Here is a 25,764-nt window from a genome sequence, read left to right as displayed (position 1 = left end):
GTAATGCTATCATTAGGTGTATGATCGCAAGAAAAATACAAAGAGATTAAATTTATATTTTTTTTTCTCAGTTTAGAATCGAGAAGTTAGTAGTCCTTCCTGTTGACCTGTTGGTTGTGCCACTGACTGTTGGACCGAGTGTGTTGGTGACTGGTTTGACACTGCAAACTGGAATGCTGAATGTTTCTATTTATATACAACCCATGGAGTTGTAGATATACAATATAACTGACACAGTAACGAGGAAATGACAATTGTTTGATGTCATATGTGTTCCTCTCTACACATTTATCATTCAGTGAGGTTTTATCTCTCAGATCGATCCCCACATATTTGTTCGACAGTCTCTAATCGCGATTATATTTATTCCTCAGCTTTTATGTGATTTGTTATTTCTATAATAGGATGTCTCTTTAGTTCATCAAAATCGTAATGGCTTTCATTCAAACTTAAAATAATTAAGTCGAATAAATCTATCTGCAAGTTTTCCTTGCCAAATTAACTTTTAGTCGTATTATTTGGATTCATCGGACTACTGTTCTCATTTTGAGTGTAATTTTCACGCTTTAGTCAAAGGACCCGTGGCAAAGTGGTTAGAGTACTTGGAAAAATCAATTGTAAAAAGTGATATTCTCCTGAAGGTTGAAGGTTCAATTTTCAATGTGATCGTCTCTTTGGATGACAAATATCGAAAAATTAGCCAAAAACATTATTTTTTTCACCTTCAACTGGGCACTTTCTACATGGAGGGGTCGCTTTTTTCACCAATATTTTTTAAAGTCATCCCTTCTTTTTGATTGACTTGCCTTAATTTAAACCTTCGTCACTTCCAGTTTGGTGATGGGTGAAACAACAAAGACGTCACATTTTTTTTCATGTTCTTTTCCTCCTCCGCGGTACGAGTTTGAGCCTGCCTGCGTACTAACACTTTTTTTTTGCTTAACATGCACCTGCAAGCACCCGGGCAACACCGTACACCCAGGCTAGTCAGTTATATATGCAGAAGAGAAAAATTCAAGATGGAGTACTGTTGCCACATCTGAGAAGGTGACGCTCAGAACACCCATTACTGCCTTGACAGAGTACAAAACCTACTTTGAAATCTAGTGGATATGCCCTCTCTTTTCCCTATTACCTCTTTATCACAGAAAAGCTGTTGCTAGTCTATCTGTACTATATTATTATTTTCATGGTAGTTGCTCGACTGAGCTCAAATCTTAGGTCCTCTCTGTAAAATATTCATAGCAAAAACTCGTCTAGCTACAACCACTGTAAAAAAAATTTCCTTTCTTCCTCTATGTACCTAAAGGTAAACACTATTTCATTAAAATCTGAGATATCCGAATTTTCAGGGCATCCACTCTTTCTTTTTCAATATTTCAAAATGCATGATGTTTCTATAATGGGAAAAGAATGCTTGTGTTCTTTTTGTGAATGAAACAGATGTTAGAATTCCAAATATATTGTGTGCTTATGATTTGAAAGGAATGTTTCTATTTCTTTGAACGAAACATAGATGTTAGAATTCAACATAAGCGTTCATGAAGTGGTTAAATTTGTTTCTTTTTTTTCTGTATTCTTTTTTATTAATATCAATATTATGTATAACGTTTTGTTGGAGATGTGGTGTGAGATAGCTCACCTGTATCTAATTTTAAGTTTTGTTTGATTAATGTTAGTTTGCTGACTAAAGGAGAGAAATTGTAGAATCCGTTACATTGTTTAATTGTGTCAGAGTTGATAATGAGTGCTGATTCAAGAAGCGTTCAGCAAGATTTAAAAATAATTTCACGAGTCTAATTCAAAAGACTGATCATATTATAATGCACATTTTCTTTAAATACATGCATTTTTTTGTATTAATTTTTTATATCTCTTTTATATTCATCAAGCCTTTTTTTAAGTTTGTGTTGAGTTTCACCAATGTACATCAGACCGAAATCATTGCATTGCACAGCATATAGTCTTATGTCTCTTCTGGGTCTGTATTATTATTAGAATGTAGTGAGCCTGACTAATGATTTTTATGAATGCTAAAAAGCAAATGACTATAATTCCTTCACTCTTTCCTTCTCCACTTCATTGGAATTTGCTTTCCTCCTTACTTTCTAAAGCAAGGAAGTTTTCACATGAATGTGAAAACTCAAAATAGTTTCCAACCAATAAAAACCGTTCCAGACACCAAAAAGTAACATGTTTACACAAAAGTAGTAAAATGGTAAAATCATAAAAGACCTGGCCAGTAAAATTAGTTTTGCCCAGACTTCACCAGTTACACCTAAAACATACCAGAACATATACTTTCCATCCCACCCCTTTGTGAAGAGAGGCAACTTGCCAAAGAACTCAATAGCTCACATACCAGCATCTTTTATCTCACACACTAAAGATTTAGGGGAACAGAAACAAACTACGACTTACAGCTATACACACACTAACAAGAACAAGATAAACCTATTACATACACACACTCAATGCCACGTTACCAAATACTCACATACATATATTACTTATACACACATATTCATACTATAAATATATTGATACACATAATTCTATTGTGACTATTTGCTGAACTTTCTTTACCAAACACATGTTTGCCCTATAAACATTTGCTAACATGAAAATAACTTATATTCTTTTATCTTGTATGAAAATGTTTTGTTATAAAATTTCGTTTTTCGTTTTTTTAAATTTTACTGTTTCTATTTTAGGTAACCCTTATTACCTGGAGATCTTTCTATTGCTTCAATGTTTTATTTATTTCCATTTTTACATGCCTATATATATATATATATTCTTTTATTTTCTTCCTTTGCTGAAACAGCAACTTTTATACTCAACTAGCAAGGTGACCTGATATTGCCTGAGATTGAATAATGATCAACGACTGTTTCACACTCCCATCATATTTTTATTGTCACCAAAATCGGTGAAATCATCCATTTTTCAATCAAATCGATTGATTGCCTGCTCTAGTTGAAGAACCATCATGGTCCACTGGGAAGAAGCTTCACATGCCTCTCAGAGTGACTTATTTCACAATAAATTTTAGTCTACATTACACTATAGAGAACCTACTGTTGATTTTATATAATTATTTTTTATATATAATGGTTTGAAAATTAAAGTTCAGTTGTGCTCTAAACAGAAACATTCATTTTGAACACGCCCCCATCATCTCAAAGAACCTACCGTTGATTTTATATGCCTGGTATTACTGGTTGCATGGTAATAATGGCTTGAATTTAAGTTTAAAATGAAAATGTCATTGTTAAATTGTACTCTGTCATATAAAAAAGCCTACTGTTGATTTTATATGCCGCACCTTTTGGCTTGTGTAGTAATAAAACTTCTCAAATGCACTTGTGATGTTAGGCTGTGTAAGGTGTTAACTTTGGTTAAAATCACCTGTTCCTTCTTTCGTTAAATTATTTCGATTATCGATTATCGATACTTATCAAAGTCATTCAGACACAAAACCTATCTAAGAACACTGCCTGGCTCATAAAAAATCTTTGTGTGAAATTTCATAAAAATCGTCCCAGCCGTTTTCGAGTTCATAGGGAATGAACTTATGCACACACAGGCAATTTTTTTTTAATAATTGTAGAGATAGAGATTATATTAATTGTTGATGTTGTTCTTGACAATAATCATGGATGTCCTCATCATCGAAAATGGCCTCTACCATGCCACAAGAGTAAGTTTGCAGATTTGAGGTTTATGGTGGAAAACTAATTTATATTCGTCTGAAGCTATGGCGTATATATTTTTATCCTTGTTTACTGTTTGTTTTCATAGTTATGCATACGTCTGCATAGTTGTGAAATCTTTTTTTTTTTTTTTAGCTGACAAAAGATATCAGAGTTAAGATATTTTATAGCTTCATGAAACAAATAACCTTTTATTTGCTAGATAAAAAGAGTTTGAAGAAAAATGTTGTCTCATTTTGTTCTTGTTGGCAGGGTTGGCATATTACAGTTTCTTGCTGTTGTTCTTAAAGTATATTAATTGTGACGAATAATGAAATTAAAAATGAAAAATCACTTAAAATTTTTTTCACTTTTCACTTTATTCTTCCTTCTGAGACTTTTAGTTGAAATTGTGCCAATCACAGAAGACTTTGTATTTTTTTAATGTTAGAATGTGGTGTAAAAAAAAAAAAAATACAAAAATTGAAAGAAAGAAGAAAACATTGTTTAATGAACACAATTTATATTATATGTACAAAATTATAAGACATTTTATGTAATTTGAATATTTGAAATGTTCAGTTTTTAGAGAAAGTTCAGTTAAAAAATATTATGAGTAATAAAATCTGTCGTTTCTGAATTTTTAAGATGGAGATTAGTTATTCGTATTATTTGTATTCATCTTGAGTCTGATCTTCACAATGTTTCGGTCGATGTAACCTCTGACTTTCTTCAAGTGTATCTTGTCGAACTTGGGAATTTGGACAGAATTTTGAGCGGAACCCTTTATTTACTTCACGGAGGGTAGCATGCTCTTGTTCCATCAGCCATGATTGGATACAGGTCCTAAGTAATTTGTAATTGTATTTTTTCAGTCACCTAAGAGAAAAATACAGGTTGTTCTTGACGGTCGTACATCTAAACAATATGATATAAATGCAGGAGTACCTCAGGAGTCTATCCTCCAACCTTTATTATTCCTGATATTCATAAATGACCTCCCTGATAAAATTGTTTCTGAGATAGGTATATTTGCTGATGACATCACTCTCTATAACGGGCACGAGGGGAAAACAAATGAACACATATTTAAGGAAATGGCAGAAACATTAGAGGATGACCTCCAATCTGTAGTGGAATGGGGACAAAAATGGATGGTCACATTTAATGCTGCCAAGACTAAACTTGTTTCCTTCAATAACTACAAGAAACATTCACTACCACCAATAGCAATAGCCAAGAACACATTATCCCAAAGTACTTCCTTTAAACTCCTCAGCCTAACGTTTACAGGGACCATGACCTTGAAAAGATACATTGAGAACATTGCCAAGGCTGCTGTGAAGAATGTGGGCTCTCTCTACCATGCTAGAAAGTTACTTATGTCTGAAAGTGTCCTATACCTCTATAAGGCCACCATTCGCCCATGTATGGAGTACTGTTGTCACATTTGGGCTGGTGTATTGGCTACTTGTCTCTCACTCCTTGACAGGGTTCAAAAGAGAGTCGCCAACCTGATAGGTCCTGAACTGTCATCTAAGCTTCAGCCTCTGTCCCATCAACGAAATGTTGCTCCATTCTGCCTGTTCTACAAATACTTTAATGGTGAATGCTCTGATGAAGTACAAGCACTTGTACCCTCCTCAATGTGAATACCCCCGACAAACCCAACAGCAGCTAAATCCCACCCCTTCACAGTAGAGATCTCTAGGTGTAAGAAAGCCTTCTACTCCAATAGTTTCTTCTCCAGAACTGCTAGACTTTGGATTCTGCTTTCCCAACTGTACTGACATGCAGAAGTTCAAGTGTAATGTGAACAGACATGTTGCTACTCATCTCCCTTCATAATACCCCTGCAACTTATATCCCTGATAATAGCCCTCAACTTAAAAGTGGCATTGTGCCTTATTTGGGGTGAAAATTGAATAATAAAAAAAAAAACCTTCAGGAGAATACCACTTTTTGCAATTGATTTGATACAACACAAAGCAAAAGCAATATGTAGTAACATCACTGCATATCAAGAATAGATGGACAGTTTAAGAGAAACCCTCCACCGAAACAACTATCAGCTGACATCAGCTCCAAGAAATCTGGACCAGACACAAAAGGATATCACTCAGAAACTCACCACAGTTTGTATACCATATATGAAGGACTTGTCTAAAAAACTGAATGAATATATAATCCATATGACATCAGGACAGTATTTAGGAGTGATTCAACTCTCCGGAAACAGCTTGTGAGAGTCAAGCCCCCTACAGAAAAAAAAAATCATGACTAAGAACTGTGTATATGAAATGTTGTCTGGTAAAATATATTTAATAGATTTAAATGTATTTGTGGGTATCATTTTTTTTATCCTATTGTAGGAATTGGCTGTGAATCAGATGTTTTATTTATTTTTTTTATCTTTGTAGCTTTTACTTAAAAAAATGAAAATATGGAAATAATAATGGAAAATAAAAAAAGGACAAATTTCTCAAATATTCTTAATAATGTCAAGAACTTTACTATTAATACCATAACCCTAAAATTTGTGCAGAACACCAAAATGCAACATTCTGTCAAACAGCTTTGTTACTGCTCCTTTGTTTACAATTAGAACATGCAACACAATGGTGGCTGAAACCTGAAAATCCTGGAAATGCATCACAACCATATGTTAAAAAAAAAAATAAATGTTGAGGGAGGAGGACCGTCACGATTGAAATTGAGGATCACCGGATAAGGGTCCATGCGGTTGTCACCAACCAACTGGTGCCTGGCGTCCAAGCAATTGTCGAAATAGACATAATATGCCGACTTGAAGGCATCACAGTCAGCAGCAATGATGTGAGGTTCAGACCGGTAGGGTGCGCAGTGACAGAGCAGGTCAACGGAGGGATCAAAAAGGCTGGAAAAAAGAGATAGATATCGATCGGTGATCCGGATTTTCAAGCGGAATTCGATGGGAATCAGTGGACGATGGAGTGGGCATGAAAAAATAGACTGCCAAGGTGGCATGCTACGATAATTGACTCAAAAGAGGAGCAAGAGAGGATTTTGAATGAGAAGTAGACAGATGGATTGAGGAAGGTATACTGTTGCCGTGGACGGATGACGTTGAATCGGGCATTTTGCCACATATGACCGTTCTGCAACAAACAAAAGGGAAAGTCAAATCAATTCTGGATTTCCAAAAGTTAAATCAACACGTTGAGTGCCATACTGGGGGTGACACTGTAGATGTATGCAGTGAGACTATTAGAGAATGGAGGCAAATGAACAGTGCGACTAAGTTGGTTGATCTAAAATCTGCCTACTTGCAACTCCGTGTTGCCAAGAAACTCTGGAAGTACCAGTTGGTCAGATATAAAGGCAGAACCTATTGCCTTACAAGGGTGGGGTTCAGGTTGAACTCAGCACCCAAGATCATGTCGACCATTCTGAGGAAGGTTCTGGAGAAAATGGGGAAAGGAGATGGTGCCATGAGCTCATACATTGATGACATTCTCATAAATGAAACTCTACTGACTGTAAAGGAAGTGGTAGGTCACTTGAAGACATACAGGTTGGTTTCTAAGGCACCCGAAGAATTGGACAGAGAAACAACCTTGGGGCTAAAGCTGAAACATCAAGTGGCTTGGAATTTCAAAGGGGGAATGAGATCCCGTAAATGAAAGAAGAGCTCAACAAGTGGGAGCTTTTTTCATATGCAGCAGGCTGATCGGGCATTACCCCATTGCCGTCTGGCTTAGACCAGCATGCAGCTACATCAAGATACATGCCGAAGGAAGAGGATAGGATGATAAAGTGGGAGGAAAAACGGTCACCTTGATTGAAGAGGTCCTGAAAGAAGTGGAAGGGCAAGATCCAGTTCAGTTAACACTGGATGGAGTCATGTGGGTTGATGCAAGCAGCATTGCAACAGGTATCGTCTTGGAAGTCAGTGGAGTGGTTGCAGAGAACACAGCCTGGCTAAGGAAGAAGGATGATGCTAGCTACATGAATGTAGCAGAATTGGATGCGGTTATCAAAGGAGGGAGTCTGGCCTTGAAATGGGGACTACATGACATCTGTGTGAAAACAAATTCTGCCACTGTGTTTGCCTGGTTAAAATCAATGATTTCAAATGATAAGAGAGTAAAGATGAAAGGGGCAACAGTGATGCAAGCTTGGGATGCTGGCTGAGCTGATGCAGAAGTATTCTCTGAAGCTGCACATAATGAAAGTGGCCTCCGAGAAGAACAGAGTAGATGTTCTCATGAGAGTGAGAAAGAGCTGGCTCATTCCTCAAAATGTGGATGTTGCTGCAGTGTCTGATCTGGATAATTCTGGGGTGCAAGAGTTGCACGATCTGCATCATATAGGGGTAGAAAGGACCTTGTACCTGGTGAGAAAAGTCAACATGAGTGTCATGAAGGAACAAGTAAAGCAAATGGTCAGGACTTGCAACAGGTGTCAGTCAATTGATCCTGCTCCGAGCACGCATGAAGCTGGAGAACTAAGTGTTACTGGGACCTGGGAAAGACTGGCAGTTGATGTAACCCATTACAGGGGTGGGCTTTACATGACAATGATTAACTATGGTCCCTGGTGCTCTGCTCTATGGAGAAGGCTGTGAAGTGAAACAGCCAGTAGAATAGTAGCAGCCCTTGACGTGGTGTTTCTGGAGCAAGGTCCGGTGGAAGAGCTGCTAACCAACAACGGTACTGCATTTAGATCGGTAGCAGTGGCGGGTGTACTGAAGAAATGGAATATTTGTCAATTCTTCAGAGCTGCCTATAGACCCAGTGGCAATGGGATTGTGGAAAGAAACCATCGGACAATAAAGACAGTAGCAGAGAGAGGGAGCACCTCATCCAAGCAAGCTGTATACTGGTACAATATGTCGTTTAGATCAGGACAAGTGCAAGAGACAGTTCCACATCTGTCGATATTCACATACTCCTGAAGGCATCCCAGGATTCTTCCAACAAGCAGGGAGACGGAGGAAACAGGGAACATCAAACTCTGGGATTAAGTATGAGTGAACACCTCCCCAGGAGCACAATGTACTACACAGTGGAGCAGAGGACATGTGACCATGAGTAATACGAGCAACAACATTGCAGTAGACGAGGTACCGAGACATATTCTGGATATCAGGCCAGTTGAAAGTGAAACAGTGACAAGTGATGTGCAGCAAGAGGGTGGTGAGACACCTTGAAGGCCGAGTAGAGAAAGACGACCGCCACAGTAGATGAGGAAGTACAAAATGTGATCTAGAGATCGGGGGGAGGGGCATGTTGTGTTAAGTTAAGGAGACAGAAGTCTTACTAAGTGTGTGTGTGTCGGCCAATAAAGAGAGAGAGAGATTAAAGATGGCGCCTGTGGTCTTATAAATCTCACCGCACGCATGCAAACTTGGAAAAATAGGCTGCATAAAAGCAGCCCGAGTTGAGAAGTAGGATTGTGACCTTTGCCGATTGTTGGATTTCTAGTCACGCATTTGGGGGACCACTATCATGACTTCTCATGAGTTGATCAATAAAAGAACATATATTGCAACAACATTTATTTTAGTATATTCCAACAATATTGATTTAGTTTATTGCACCAATGTTTATTTTAATATATTATATTTATTTTAATATGTTGAAACAACATTTATTTAACAACAAACAACATTTATTTGCAGCGTATAGCATTTTTTTAAAAAACAGGATCGTCTTGCAATTAATCCTTATTTTAGCTTTCATGGGTTATGTGTAGAAAGCTATGTAATCGTTATTTTTACACAAAGTGCAACTTCGATTCTGATTTAAGAAAATATGCTGACAAAAAGACAAAAAAGAAACTTGACTTGGCACATTCTGTTTTAGAAAGTAATCCCTTAGTAGCGCCAAACCTTATTTTAAGCAGAATTATTTGTAAGGCTCTGATTATTTTAAAATACATTTATAGTGTCCTGTATTAGCCATTTACTAAATAAATTCTGTAATATCCTAGAGTGGGTCCTTTAATATCTTTGAAATGTTTGTCCTTTCTCAGTAACACGATACTTTAATATTCCTTGTAATATTTTCTCAAAGTGCTTAACATTAAAATTGTTGAGTCAATGAAGAAACATTTACAAGGAAAATAACAAAATATGTGAATTTGGTGAGCGTGGTAAAGGTTTGGTATAGTTAGTCCTTTGCCATTTGTTAAAACGAGGAATTTATAAACGAACCGTAAACAATTGGCCTAAGTTACAAATGTTATTATTTTCAAAACATTTTGCATTTTTTAAAACATTTTTTGGAAATATGTGAGAAAATATTTGGAAGGTTATTTCTAACTTTTGTTTTGTTTTTTGGATAAAAGTAGTGACAAACCAAACAATTTTTGCATTCAATGAAATAAATATTTCAATTCCATATCAGAAGCTCACAGTATCAATGCTGGAGTCCTTCAGGTCTATCCTGAGCCAAACTCTCTTCCTGATCTACAACAATGATCTCCCAAATCACATCTTAAGATCATTCGTAGACATTTATGCTGATGACACTACCACCTATGGCAACACATCAAAGGCCTTAAATGACCAAGTTCTCTCTTATTCTCTCTCCTCTGATCTTGAGCACATGTTACAATGGAGAAAAAGGTTGGTTAATTCTAATACATCTAAACCCAAGTTTCTATCTTTACATCATCAACGCTCTGATCCCCCATCTGAGACCATTTGAAATGAATGGCTCTCGTCTTGGGGAAGCTCCATGTTTTGACAAGTTCTGGGTTTGACCTTTACTCCTGATCTGAAATGGAACACATACATCAAGTCCGTTGCCAGGATTGCTGGTAAAATAGTTGGACCCTTCTACCACTCCAGTAGATATCTCACTGCTGATGCGATTCTCTACCTATATGAGAGCCAGGTACGCCCAAGGATGGAGTGCTATTGCCACATCTGGGCAGGAATTGCTAGAAAGACCTTATGCTGCCTTGACAGAGTTCAAAATAGACTTTGTAGCTTAGTGGTGGATTCCTTTTTCTCTACCCTGCAACCCACAAAAGAGATATTGTGAGTCTGTCTCTGCTTTATTGTTATTTTCATGGCAAGTGCTCATCTGAGCTCCAATCTATAGTGCCCCCTCACCAAACTTTCACGAAAAACACTCGTCTAGTTGAAAAAAAACCACTTGTCTTCTGTTTGCCTGCTTTCAGCTGACTACAATATGGTTGTCTTCAAGTCCAACATAAACAAGTTCTTGATGAGCCGTCCTCTTAAGTAATACAATTTACCAAATTTCTACTACTAACGATTACTACGTCATTGTCTCATTAACGACTGTAGACTCATTAACCCTTATTCTCAAGTGGCCTCCAGGTCTGGATAATTTGTGATTTCCGTTTAAAAAAAAACAAACAATAAAACAAAAAAAACAAAAACAAAGAGATACTTGTACGGTTTCTTGCATGATTTCCAAAATGCGGTTGTTCTGGAAGGTGTTTTCCTTGTTTAAGAAAGTTAGTTTAGCAGAGGTCAGGTGCTTCCCCCCCACACTTTTTTTTGTTAATCAAAATAAATTTCACAAATTTATTGAAACTGTGATGACTTCAACAAGTTTTCACAAATTTATTGAATTTTCTGCAATACTTTTTTAGCCTGTTTGCCAATTATCGGCTGCTTTTGGCACCTTCCGGCAGTTTACGTAATCTGTAGGAAATATGCCGACGATAACACGGTCCCTATTCTGTATAAGTGCCCATTTTTTCGTGTGTGTGTGTGTGTGTGTGTGTGTGTGAATTAGCATTGAGTCCTCATGTAGAAATTTACTAGTCATAAAACAATCTTTTTGAAGGAGCGATGAAAACAATGTCATTTATTCCAGTTGAAAAACAAAATAATATTGCGATGCAACGAATTTAATAAATAAATTGATAACTTGTGCACACCTAAATTATTTATGTCAATGCATGAACGGATGCAATGAGATCAAAATAAGACTTTTTGTTTCTCTGTAAAATTTACTTAAAAACGGATGATAATAGTAGACTTCATTAAGAGGCTTTTCATTTCTTAAGGGAAGATTAAACTAATACACCGCTAACGCGAGATTATACGAGATTTTATAATTCCCATTATATAAACTACATTTTCGATATTTTTTTAAGTGCAAACCTTGATAAATGTTTTAATTCTCTTTTTTTAGTGAAACGCTTTGATTTTACTTTTTTTATTAGTATAAATCATTTTCTATAAAGATAATCAAATAAAATATTGTTTTAAGATTTTTAGCTTAGGTTTTCTTTCCAGTTCATACCTCCTCTGTCTGCGTGTTTGTCTATCGAATTTTCCACCCTCTTAGTGCTAATAGTCTATCACTCTCTTTTGAAACGGCTAATAAGCAGCGAGGGAAATGACGTCATTCGTCTATTATCACCGCCATTTTTCACCTTTCATGGCGCAGGACGGACTGTACGCTTGCAGAGTAATGGAGAATCAAGAAGCGATTCTAGATGCCCTAACTGGTTGGTTAAGCCTTTATATTGCTTGATTTTTAATGATTAAACATTTAATTCTGTTTTGTACTGATTCAACTTAACATACGTGTGTCTTTTCTTTTTTAAAAATACCAGACTTCGAGCGAAAAACCAATAAGGAAATCCCACCTATACTGGACCAATACCTTCTTCAAGTAGCCAGAACTGGAGAGACCTTGTAAGTATTTATCATGTATATATATATAAAACTTATATGAATATATTTTAACACCTCCTCTGCGTGGTCAACATAGAATTTAATTAAATAGCTAATTATTGAAGATATTAATGAACATGAGGATTTTGTTTTTGTCTTTGTTTATCAACCTCACAACGAACGCATTTCTGTTTAATTTCGTTATTTAAAAAAATACTTTTCTTCAAAAATCTTTTTTCTTTTTTTTTATGTAATGACTTTAGCAGTGAATTTTTATTATGAAAATCTATTAAAAAAATCTTTGTTTTATGTATATTCATAGATATGCTTACAAATACGTTGAAAAGGGTCTGAATCCAAATATCCACCCGTCATCTATCTGTTAAATAGCAGGGTAGACTAAACTCTCAAGCCTTAGTTGTGCAACTAGTCTAGGAGAAGGAAAAACCTCGAAATTACACCGCCTCTCTCTGCTTATCCTGGCACTGTTTCTTGTCATCCTGGACTTGTGATCACTAAACTCAATGCCGGTTCAGGAAAGGTGGCGCAACCCTTGCTTGCGGCCCCCTTACATAGGAAGTTGAGACTAAAATGAGCCCTTATTTATTTATTTTATTTAATTTTTTTTGTAAACACGTGATACAACACTACCTCAAAGAAGTCCTTTCTGTTTGCAGAAAGGTCTTTGCAGACCCTAATGTAAATAAGTCTTATATAGTTTTAAGCGAAATAACGGTTGTAATTTGCTTTAAAAAAAATTCACGATCCAACTCGATCCAGAATCCTTTTTATTTTTTAAATTTTATGTTTGCGTGTGTTGGATTTCCCACATTAAAACTCAACCTTGTGTGTAATTACCTCGTGGGGAGCCAAGTATGTAAGAACACGATACAGGCATTCCAGCAATCCTCCAAATGTGGCTGTGTACAGTGTACACTGAACTCTATCAAAAATACAATTGATCGAATTCGCCGACCTTCCCCTAAAGGTGCCTGCCTCAGGTGATCGAGAATAAGCGAAGCCCGCCATTGGAGAAAATAATCCCTGGGAAGCTGGTATAAGACTTCTAGTGTATTCGGAGGCTGAGAACGAAGTGAGGCGATTATACAGTATACTTAACAAAACATAACTAGTAACTGTTACCAAACTAAAGAAAATGTACTTTTCTACTTGTATAATTTCCACGTGTTTATTGGCTGTAAACTTTATTTGTGCATTTGTTATTGCCCCTTTTACTTAGCCAAGCTAGCATAGTTTCTGTCATAGTCAATTTTAGACTTAAAAAAAAAAAAAATAGTAATAAAAAGGACGGAATATCCTAAGGTTGCTGCCAACTGAATTAAGGTAATTTGTTTTTTCATTCCTTCACAATTGCCGGCCATGACAGAAAACGTACTTGTTTGGCCAAGTAAAAGTGACAATAACAATTCATTTGTGTGAAGAAAATCCAGAGATGAAAGACCCTTGACGATAGTAAATTTACAAAGCTCGAACACTTTTCAATGGATTTTTCCATTTAATCTGTAGTCGCATAAGCAATGTGCCTTGTGTGTCCTCAAAGCTGCTACCTGCTTTCTTGAAGCACCCATCCTTCTTGACCGAGGCAAATCGGGAATTAGGGAGAATAATGATTATTCGTACAGTCGCATTGGTTGCAAGGTTCTTATAAAGTCCATGATAGAAATTAAGTTTGTAATTTCTTTTACAAATTCCCAACAATGGGGATTACACTCCCCACAATGGGGATTCATCCATAGAAGCATGAGTCTTTGAAAATGCTCTCTACAGGAAAAGCTCCCTTCAGTTAGAGAACAATGTAACCTGTCCTTTCACGTCGAAACCTAATTGGAAACTAATTTTTGCACACCTTTCAAAATAAAATCATGTGCGTTATGCATGCCTGTAAGAAATGGGGGGGGGGGCGTTCAAATGTAACTCCAAAATGCAACAATGAAGGTGTTCTAGTTGATGCAAATTCTAATACTCTCTCCAAAAAGGAGCAAAAGAGTAATAAATATCCATTACTTTTTTCAACACTTGTACAAGATGTTTCTTCATCTGTCAATTCTACAAATTAAATTTGAACCTTCTTAGTTTTTTAATTGTAATGTTTTCATTTTAAGTGATGCTACTTAGAGCAAAGACACATGTTTTATAGAAGTAATGTTGAATACTTTTTTACAATCAAGAATAATTTCCCAACTTTTACAAGTAATAAGTAATTATTTTGTTTTAACTCAAGGTTATATAATAATCAAAGAATTATTTTTTTAGGCTCAAAGTATATCTTTTTACTGTAAATGGGACAGAAGCTTTATTTTCAGGTGCTTTCTATATATTAGAGCCGTGAGCCTTAAAAATATGGACAAAGCCAATCTCCAAGTTTTTTTCAGAGACTCCCATGCAGTCAAAGTGGTACTATCTGTTGTCATTGGGGAAGAACCATCATTTCTACAAGTAGAACAGAAATAAGGTCCCTCTCCCTCTTTGCAAATTTGGTCTCTACATTGTGCCAGGTGGTATAAAGGTAAATGTCGACCTGAGTAACCAATATTGATCTGAAGTGTTCTTTAATTCATCCGAAACAAATATGTCCAATAATACTATTTCTGCTGCCAAGAAAGTCTTGGCATTATCTGAATAAACATGTTTAGGCACACCAAATAAATTTGAATCTAACAAATACCAGAAAAAAAAATGACCAGCAATTCCAAATGCATGCTCAGACTCATACAAGTAAACAAGAAAATGCACATTTTTGCTTTTTCTCCGTTAGCCATTACCCAATAATAACCGATAAAAATGACCTTAACTTGCAAGACTGGACGAACAAAATTAACTGCGTGTGTAGGCAACTGAGAGCTTGTTGGCATCAAGGTAAAGAATTTATCGTTTTACATACAGGACAAGTTTGGATTACAGCTTTTACAAACTCTTTCTAGAGGAACCCAGAACTCCCTTAACCTCAACTTGGTCATTGTCAAGAAATGAGTACGCTTCCTTAACAGGACTGGGTGTTTCATTTCATAAGGATGGATATCTGAACCTTGAATACGATCCGAAGATTGAATCAAAACTTCATCGAAGAATAAACCCAGTAGTTACTTTTGGCAGTACTTTTTACAGACGTTTTATTTAAATCGGTGAAACTCTTCTGAGAACTCTTCTCTTTTCCTATTTCCCAATAGTAACAATTTAGCCTTCTTGGAGGTGTCTGTTTGTTGATTCTTCAATTTGTCAATGAATTCCAAAATCTTTAAAACCTTAATTGCCATAGTTAATGATGAAGACTTAGATATTTCCAAAGGCAGGCTTCTGTCAATAGAGGCATCATTTGTATACAAACATGGATAATTCTTTTGTTAGTGTCATTAAAACATGGGAGGGGGGGCATTAAGTTATTCAATACTGGCCCGCCTTATTCAATCAAAGCCGTAGACCCATAAGTTATGAGACTAGCAAAACTTGGAAGAAGAAATTCCTAAAGTAGGTCTGCAGAATTCTCAGATGTAGGAACATATTTGTGAAGGATTGGAGTTTTAAATTCATTCTTCAACTCTTCTACCATTTTATTTTTCATTCTTTTCATTTTCTTTTCTTTTTTTTTTTTAACATCCTTAATGTGGTTTTCGACAAATATATTGCTCATAGATGATTTTTCTGTTAAGGACCCAATATAAAACAACCTGAGCATCAGTAATGAGATACAGTGACACAATGACAATTGGAGTCATTGATCTCAAAATGTTGGGCAATAATTTTCAGGCCAAGAATATAGCTTTTAAAAGTTCCAGAATGGGTAGGAATTTTTTCATGAGAGGAGCCACCTTGGCCTTTGCAAAAATAAAAACATTTGTTTCCTGTTTAGCATATAGAAAGAAGCCATAAGCCTCCTTCGAGGCATCAGAATTCAGCAGGAATATTTATCCTTAAAGCGTCACTTGATCAACTCGGCTCCCCAGCCAATAATCTCCAATCATTATGGAATTTCCCCGAAATTTTCTGATCCCGAGATAACTTAATTTTTTATAGTTTACTGATAAGAATTTTTCCTTGAATAGTAATCGAGAGACACAAGTACAAAAGATCCTAGGTCTGGGAAAACTGTGCTAAAATACTGCACTTAGTGTCAACATCAGGATCAACCACTGTGAGCACAAGGCCTACTGAATCTTTTTGAGGAAAATAAACTTATTTTAAACCCTTTTCCAACACGGGAAAGGAAGCACTCCCATGCTCATTTGTTTCCTTCTGCAAATTCATTATTGAAGTTACAAGGTTGCAATTCAAATCCAGTTTCTTTCAGTTGGTCATGAACAGAACTATCAATAGACCTGTGCGAATTGGTCACTACTGGATTTGACCACATTGTCAACATAAACATCTACAACAGTAGATGCTTCGTCATGTGAGCTGTTCAGCATATTTGAGTATGAAACTAAAGATGAATGGACTTGCATTGGTGCCAAAAATGTATTTATATCTAAAGGTACGCAGATGATTTCTATCCTTCAGTAAAAATCTATTTTAACCTTTTTAGTCCTTAGACGAACTTGCAAAAAGCCCTTTCCGAGATCTCCCAGGAGCACATTATCATTTTTCCTGAATGCTACTAACAAGTTCAATAATTTCGCAGTCAAATTGACTAGAGTATGCAGCATCATTCAGAGAAACACTTCCACACCTTTTAAATGAGCAGTTGAAAACTGGACGATTCTTGGTGGTGACTTCTGCGCCTTGTTTAATGATAGGATGATGGGGACCCAACCATATTTTCCAAAATCTTGCCAGGATACATGTATCGGTTCAATAATATCCACTTTTTCGTACTCCAGAAAGTCTTCATAGTCCTTTTTTTCTTCAGAGAATCCTCCAGAATCTTCAAGGAACAGACATAATTCAACTTCACTTGAGATATCTTGTTCTTTTCAAAAAGCAGATCAACATGGTATTGTCTCTCCTTCATATATCTATAGTTTCTTTAAAAACCTTGATTTTTGTCCTCATATGACAAATTGGACTTCCTGTTTATACCAATTGACTCGAAAAAACTCAATTCCACGTTCGACTGAGGATTTCTCAAAAAATGGTCTCCAAGGATCTGGAAACGGAGGGATAGGATTTAATATTCCCTCAATAAGGTAGGTTGAGCACATAGATAACGTTTGAATAAGTGAAGGAATGTGAGCCATACTGTTTATCAACCTTCAAACCTTTCCCCCAAAAAACTTGTTTATCCGAAAGGAATGATACCATTTGAAGTTTGCCAAGCAGATCTGTCCAGACATTTAGACTAAAATTCTTCAAGTGCTGGATCCGATGCAAACCTATATCATCCAAAGTGGAATATTTTAAGTTATTATAGCCTGGACTCTGACAGAATCTCGCTGCTTTTATATTTGTCACAATCTCGTCCAAGCGAAGGATTTCAAATTCAACTCCTCTGTAAACAATGCATCAACGGAAAAGGGCTTTTGAGTCCTTACTTTTAAGGATACAATTCATATGTATGAGGAATCCCCTCTTCCCTTCACTGATGTATGCAGCATGGGACCAATACATTAGCCGTGGGCAGATGGTAATGAACTCTTTACCACAAAGGATTGAGTTAAATTTGGGAACATTGTCAAAAAATGTAACCAAGCTTCACAAATAACGCATAGGTAAGGAAATCCCCTCATCTCTGGGCAATTTTCCTCTTTGTATGAATTTGAACAATTTTTAGACAAATCAAACTCTGCTGCTCACTTAAGACTTGAACTTAAAGATTTTATTGCACAATTTATAGGATTTATTATTTCTAGAAAGGATGTTTTTATTTGGGAGAATTTTCTTTTGCTGTAAGAATTCCCTAAAATGTTTCTTGTCCCCAACCTGCCATTTGTTATGATAAAATGGCAGACAATTTTTGATGCACGATTTTCCTGCTCTTTTGGGAAAGATGCAGTTATATTGAATTCAACAATTTCTAGAACCTTCTCAACTATCATTCTGAGTGATGGATGTCTGGTTCGGGATATTAACTCCTTTTGAATTTCAGCAGGAATCCTTTTAAATATCACATGAGCAACTAACTATCCTGAAGATAAACCTTCCTTAAAGAATCTCCATTGAAGGAGTGATCTAGTTTGGTCAAATCGACTTTGACACATTCAATATAAACTTTCAATTGAGATTTGCGAAGAAGTTCTTTAAATATTTTATCTCTTATGTCGAGATTTAAGAACGTTTAGGACGTTCAAATCTTTCGTCAACCATACATTTAGGCAATATTTGATCTGCTAGATCTTCTTTTAATATCAAATACATAACCACTTATTGCCAATTTATTTAATATCAAATACATAACCACTTATTGCCAATTTATTTAATATCAAATACATAACCACTTATTGCCAATCGAGACGCATAGGTCATGTTCAATTTCGCAATGGTTGTTTTGATTCTAAGTTTATTTGCCTCCGACATCCTCTCCAGGCTCTTTTGAGAGGAAGCCATCATTAAAACATATATATTTTCTGAGTTTAACCATTATTAAACATTCAAAGATTAAATGAGTTATATATATATATATATATATATATATGAAATTGAGACAGATGAACAATCTAATTGCTTCTTTAAAAATAAGCAGAATACACACCTCAGCAAAAATTCATCCAGAATAAAGGCACTTATGCAAGAATTCATCGGAAGAAAATCCAGAAATGAAAGACCCTTGACGATATATGAAATTTGCAAAACCCAAACACTTACTTTTTTAATGGATTTTTCAATTTAATCTGTAGTTGCATAAGCAATGTGCCTTGCACGCCTTCAAAGATGGCTACTTGTCTTCTTGAAATAGCCCATCTTTCTTGACCGAGGCAAATCAAAAATTAGGGAGAATGATTATTCGTATAGCCACATTGGTTGAAAAGTTCTTATAAAGTCCATGACAGAAATTGAGTTTGTAACTCTTACAAATTCCCAATTGGGGATTAATTTAAACTCCCCACACTAGGGATTCATCCACAGAAAGCATGAGTCTTAGAGAAGGTGGGAAAAGCTCCCTTATGAATGTAACTTGTCCTTTTACGTCAAAACTGGAAACTGATTTTGGTACATCTTTTAAAAACGAAACAATCCATGTCATGCATTCTTATAAAAAAAAAGGAAAACCTAACTCCTGAAATGCAACAGCGAAAATGTTCCTGATGATGTGAATTTCAACAATAAATCTTACAACCAGTAAATACCAGAAAATTTCATAGATAAGAAAAGTAAATTTTCTTAAATTTGGTTACAATTGTTTATTTTTCTTTGTCACCGCCCGTTTTATTTGCTCACTATACTGCACAATCACCAGAAATGAATGAAGCACAACTTTAGCTACTTATCAGCTGATTGTGCTTCGATATGAGTGTTGATTATCGATATATTCCTTTCGTTGTTTTACTTAAATCTTTCTATTTACAAGCATTCTCCTGATAGCTAAGCTTCTATGTAAATAAAATGGATGCATTTGTGTCTGTAAAAATATTTAACAGATAAACTCTTAAACTACTGATCGCATAATATTAAAATTAATAGGAAATAACCGTCATACACCGATGATGGTTTATAACGAGTAAAATCTTTGCCTGGATGAATAACTAAGAAATAATAATATTATATATATTATAAATAAGAAATACAGAAATATGCTGACAAGCTGAAATGCAAGATGTTCATTTCAACTTGTTGACATGTTTCTATTATTTTTGCACATGTGCAGATTCATTCAAAGCTTGATGTGGTTTAATTTTAAACCTTTCTGTCGATAGCTCAAACGGTGTAACTGGAGCGCTAAATGTGAGGATTTCAATCCTATTTGATAGCACCCAAGTCATGTTTTTGAAATTGGTATATATTAGGTACAATAGAGAATTATCTCTGTAATAATAAATACAAAATCTGCACAAATTAAAATATATTTAAGTGTATTTTATGACTGTGTATCCCCCCCTCTCCCACTAGTTTATATAGTAACTATATAAGTCCCGATATGCCTCTTCTCTAGTATGTAAAATCGGCTCTGTCGGTTTTTCAATTTTTTAGACCTACATCGCTTCTCTCATGAAAATATTTCCTTTTGAATAGCTATTTCTTTTTTAGTGTTGGCCCATTAAGAACATAATTTAATTCGACTTACCTATTTTGCAAATACATTTATATCTGCTCTGATTTATTTTTTCTTTTCCATTAAAATAATTTAAAGGAGATAACTCCTATCTTCAAGTTTTAAAGAGTTATCTCTTTATATGCAGACTAATCAAGGCATTAAAAAAATGAAAATATCGAAAGAAGTTATTGTATGTATCTGTTGTGGAATGAAGTTCTCCAGAAAAAAAATTTCTCTTAATTTGATCAAGTAGTTTATTTTACAACGAAAATACTGATCAAAATGAGGCTGTTTTGATTTTCAAGAAAAGCTATTATTTAAGATGGGGAGGGGAATGTCAGCGCTTCAGACTGAGTTATCTCCCTGTGGTGTGTTCTAAAAATCCAAACATGGCTACCTTCAGTGCACCGTCATAAAAACGTCTTTCCGCTGTAAAAGAAAAAAAAAAAAACTTTATCAAATGAAGTGAAATTTTTCAAAGAACTTCAGTTCAAAATGGATATGTACAATATAACTTTTTCGATATTTTCAGTTTTTAATGTCTTCATTAAACTGTACAAGTACTGCAGACTATTATCCTCTTTTTTTTTTTTTTTTTTTTTTTTTTTATACAAATTACTCGTCTAAAAAAAATTTGAATAATCAAATAGGAGTTATCTCTCTTTTTTTGCTTCTCTAGTAGCAATATGTGACCACTTTAAAAAAAAAAAAATTAACTGTATTATTTGAACTACTGTTTTCATCTTGGGTGTTTTTATGGTTTGGTCAATGTAACCTTTGACCTTCAAGTATATCTTGTTGAGCTCAAGGACCATGTGTCATAATGGATAAGCTACTAGGTAAATTCAGTTCTTCTAAGTGGAACTCTTCTGAAGGTTCAATTCTCTGTGCAGGTGATACTAATTGTGAATCAAGATTTCTACCTGGTCATTGCTGACACAACGGGAGCATGCTATCCCTGTGGGTTAAGTAAAGGGTTCTGTTTGAAATTCTGTACAGTTTCCAGATTTCAACAAGATGCACCTGAAGGTTGGACGCTACATCAGCAGAAACTTGTCTAACTCTGCCCTCGTTGGGAGGCAAGTAAATAGGAACGCTGTAGATGAGAATAGTACTCAAAATAATACAAATTATCAATTCTTATTTTAAAAAAAACATTCAGAACTATAAAATGACATTCGGTAGCACTATGCAGGTATAACAAAGAAAACATTAGCCCACCATACATCAAAATCTTTCAAAATGTCTGGTTTACATGAAAGTGAATTTTAATGTTAAAATATGTATAGTTTTATTTTTAAAATTTTATCTGTACATTTACTTACCGTAAATATCGATTGTGAGCAAAGTACACATCTAATCAAAGTTAATAAAGTCTGTAACGTAAAGAATTGACTCAACAAAATGTTTATTTTGCTCCAATGCTCCAATTGATATTACAGTGATTTTAAAGGCTTATAACTTATATTAAATAATTTTCTTTTAACGCAGATAGGTCACAAGGGCGCGGGTAAAGCAAAATTGTTTCCAACTAATTTCTTAAAATAATTTGTCGCATATATTAATGATTGCCATAAATATTGAAAACAAAACAATCGTTATTCAATTGAGAATATTTAATTTATAATAAAATCATGAGAATTATATTCGAGTAATCGTTTATTGAAATAAAAATGGGTGCTTATGCAGAGAACATACTGTACTGAAAAATTAGAAACCTATTAACATGTGGAAAGGAGTGTCTTGTAACTATTCTGTACTTTCACCTAACAATTTAATAAAGATACCATAAAACTTAAATTCAACTTGAAAATACTATTAAAAAGAATAGCACAGTACCTTCTCTGCATAAGCACAAAAAATAGCATAAGATAAAATTAAGTTAAAAATCCTATTAAAAAAAAAAAAAAAAAGGTACTTCTACAGAATTTAAACCGACTTTTTAAAACTTTTATTAACACTAAACTAACCCTAACCCGTTACCTAATCCTAAACTAAGATTTACTTTGGCATGTGTTCGGTTCAAATTCTATAGAAGCACACAGATCTGGAATGAAATCTAACCTGATGCACTTCTGCTGGTTTTTTCCATGAACGAATTGGCTATTTTAGTCTTAATAGTTGAAAAACAAAAAACTTCGTGACTTTTCGAAGTTTGAATAGACTTTCATAGTATTTAAACTGCCAAATAGGAACTGGCTTAATTTTTTTTTTTTTTTTAATCAAATCTAGAGTTTTTAATAACTGAAAGCTTTGAAAGTTATTTTCAGACTATTTTTGTAATAAGATAGTGGTCCTTCTACAGAATTTGAACCAAATTTTGTTCTGCATAGTCAATTTAATTTGGTTCAAATTTTGTATGAGCACAAATAGTTGTAATTCAATAATAGTTTAGTTAATTAAACCAAATAATCAAGCAATACCGTAATATTTAAATTTCAGAATCCTACTTAGAAAAGATAATTGTGTACAAAGTAAACAACAAAATAGCTTCCTTTTTAAAAAAAACGGTTTAAGTGGGGGAGGGGGCAAAATAAAAGATAAAACTACTGCCGGGGAAACACTGGCCTAGTCTTCAATATTATAAATAATACTTGAATATTAATTTAATCGCTTATTTTTTCATTATTTTAGTTGAAAAAAATTATTTTTCGTTAGCGGGGCTCTACATTGCGAGTGAAACAGTCGCATTTGTGAGTGGTTTTTCAAAGTGGCGACTAGAAATAATGAAACACTTATCTTTTGGCGATTGTATTTCTTTCACTGACAATCTTCCAAAGCTCACTACTGAGTGAACATATCTTTTCAACTTTTTTTTTTTTTTTTTATATAAAACGAACTATTTAAAAAAAAGTTTAATAGAACTAGATACTCTTTTTTTAACGAAGGCTGTTTAAAAAAAAATATCTGAAGAAATTAGAATTTTTATACTGCCAAGTATCAACATAAAATTTGTTGTATATTTAGAACCACACTTGTTAAAAAAAAAAAAACACAGAAAATTTTTTATGATGTACATACTCATCACAAAACGAACATGTCATATTCTAAAAATCATGTTTGGCTGATAATTTTTCTATTTGGCTAGTAAACGAAAATATTTAGTTGTCAAAGGTAAACTAAAGATAATTTTGTCCGTAGAGCCCTGGTCTAAATTTTAATTGAAACCCTTAAAATTTGATTAATGTTTTTTTTTTTTTTTGTATAATTTTACTATAACAGATTGTTTTGTTTCAAATTATGTGGTGGGGGTGGGGTAATTTTTAGTGACTTGAGAATTTTTGGAACGCATTAATTAAATGGTTATCTTTACAATTACCGTTTCCATTTCACTTCCAGTTTCCCCACCCCATGTTAAGAATGTTTTTTTGAAATGTTGAGAAAAGCTCTTCCTAACATGAGGGAGGGCTTCCGTTACTTTTACCTAACAATTTTAGAAACAAAAAATATTGTGAAAAATCAGCTCCAAACTAAGAATGAACTAGAAGTGAAGTATAAACAGTAATCGTAACGATAATCAATTGAATACTTTTTTGTTAAATTTCATCAAGGGAGATAACTTATTTTTAACAATGTTTTTTTTTAAATGCCTTTTTTCTCCCTTTTTGATATGAAAATTTCTTTATTTTTTACATTTGTAATAAATGTGTATTTAGAGGATTTCAATACTGACAAAGTTCAGTTAGTCTTGGAAATGGCAGACATAGTTTACAATTTGAAAGCACTTTTTAACTCTAACATTTCGCATGTTGTCTTTTTTTTTGTGAATTTCAAATCGTTAGCTGCTTCAACCATTTCCAGCATTAACTCTAGTCTCTGTTGATACTCAGAACTAACCTTTTAAATACTAAAATTCTCTGAATATCCATTCATTACAGATTATATTTAATTTGTACATTTCGAATCGAATATTTTAATGTTTGAAGGTTTATTTTTATGATTACTGTTTCCACTTCCAATTGCGCTTTCGTTTTTGATTTCTTCTTTTTGGTTACTGTATCTTTTTATTAAATTGTTAGGTTAAAGTTCAGAATTGGCAAATGAAACCCCATCCTCTTCCTGTTAGTTTTTTTTTTTCTAAGTAACATTTTCTTAACAGGGAGTGGGGGCAACCAGAAGTGGAAATGGTAATTGTATGTTTGAAGTTTTAACAACTTCATTGGTAAATTCGTTTGCAATTCATTAAAACAAAGGTAATTGTTCAAGAATATTTTTTTTTTTTTTTTAATCTGATTTTAGATTTTTGTAATCGTATTTCTATTTATATAGCAGTGACACTCTTTCACATATCTTGCGTCAATGCAATTTTATTAATTATGCCTTGAATTTTTTTATAATCTAAAAGTTATTGAAATTAAATGTAAAATTTTTTTTTTTTTTTTTTTTTGAGGATTTGTATTTCAATTATTTGAATTACTGTTCTCACTGATTTATATTCTTGCTTTTCTGCTGATGTAATCTTCCAATCTTCTGTTGCATCTTGTCAAACTCTGAAATTTGGTTTTCCAGAATAGCTAACAAAACAAGAGATAAAAAATCAAATACACAAATGTTATCAGGCAAGATAGTTACTCTTCTACCTACCTGGATAAGATTTTTGTGTTTTAATTGTAAAAAAAGTTTTACTTAAAAATAAATGTAATAACCCCCCCCCCCAAAAAAAAAAAACCTAAATGATAGTCTTGTTTAAGCCATAATCAATCCTTGGTAATAACTAGGGCTGGGACAACAGCATATTCTTTTCATTATTTTGACTCTCGAGTGTGTATTCGTTGATATTTTATATGCTTTTATATAGTGATGTGGTTCTCAGTTGATTAACTATCAGATATATACTAGAGTCAAAACAATGAAAAGAATATTGTCATAGCCCTAATAATCACTCAAAAATTAAATGAAATTCTTGTAGGATGTAACATTTTCACACAGACATTTATTGAATGTTTATCAATATTTTTAATTTTTGAACCATTATAGAGGCTCGACTAGGTCTCTAATGAGACCATTTTATATTTTGTTCTAACCTAACAGGTGTTACACCACTTTTTTTTTTTTTTTTTTTCCAACAAAAACTTGGTGAAACGCAAAACTTATCCAGATAGGTAGAAGACTAAGTTAGCCTGCCTTTAACTGGTGTGTGTATATTTTTCTATTCTAGAAAATCACCAATTCCAAACTAAACCCATTATTTAATAATTTTGTTAGCCATGACGATGTAATTCTTATAATCTCGGCTTAGTATAGCCCAGATTGAACCTTCAATGTCTAGAAGACTCTCA

General features: G+C 34.3%; 1 protein-coding gene across 1 annotated transcript in view; it reads left to right on the top strand.

The window, feature by feature from the left end:
• LOC145265649 (uncharacterized) overlaps window positions 1-25,764 on the top strand; it is a 122,805-nt gene that overhangs the window by 48,434 nt on the left and 48,607 nt on the right. The window contains exon 4 of the mRNA XM_080121716.1: window positions 12,282-12,363. Within this exon, the coding sequence (XP_079977842.1) occupies window positions 12,282-12,363 (82 nt within the window). The remainder of the gene's footprint in view (window positions 1-12,281; window positions 12,364-25,764) is intronic.

Source organism: Euprymna scolopes, chromosome 40, assembly GCF_053919585.1.
Source record: "Euprymna scolopes isolate OS-2025 chromosome 40, ASM5391958v1, whole genome shotgun sequence".
Lineage (NCBI taxonomy): Eukaryota > Metazoa > Mollusca > Cephalopoda > Sepiida > Sepiolidae > Euprymna > Euprymna scolopes.
The sequence above is the reverse complement of the archived record's forward strand: the minus strand, read 5'-3'. Positions and strand labels throughout refer to the sequence as shown.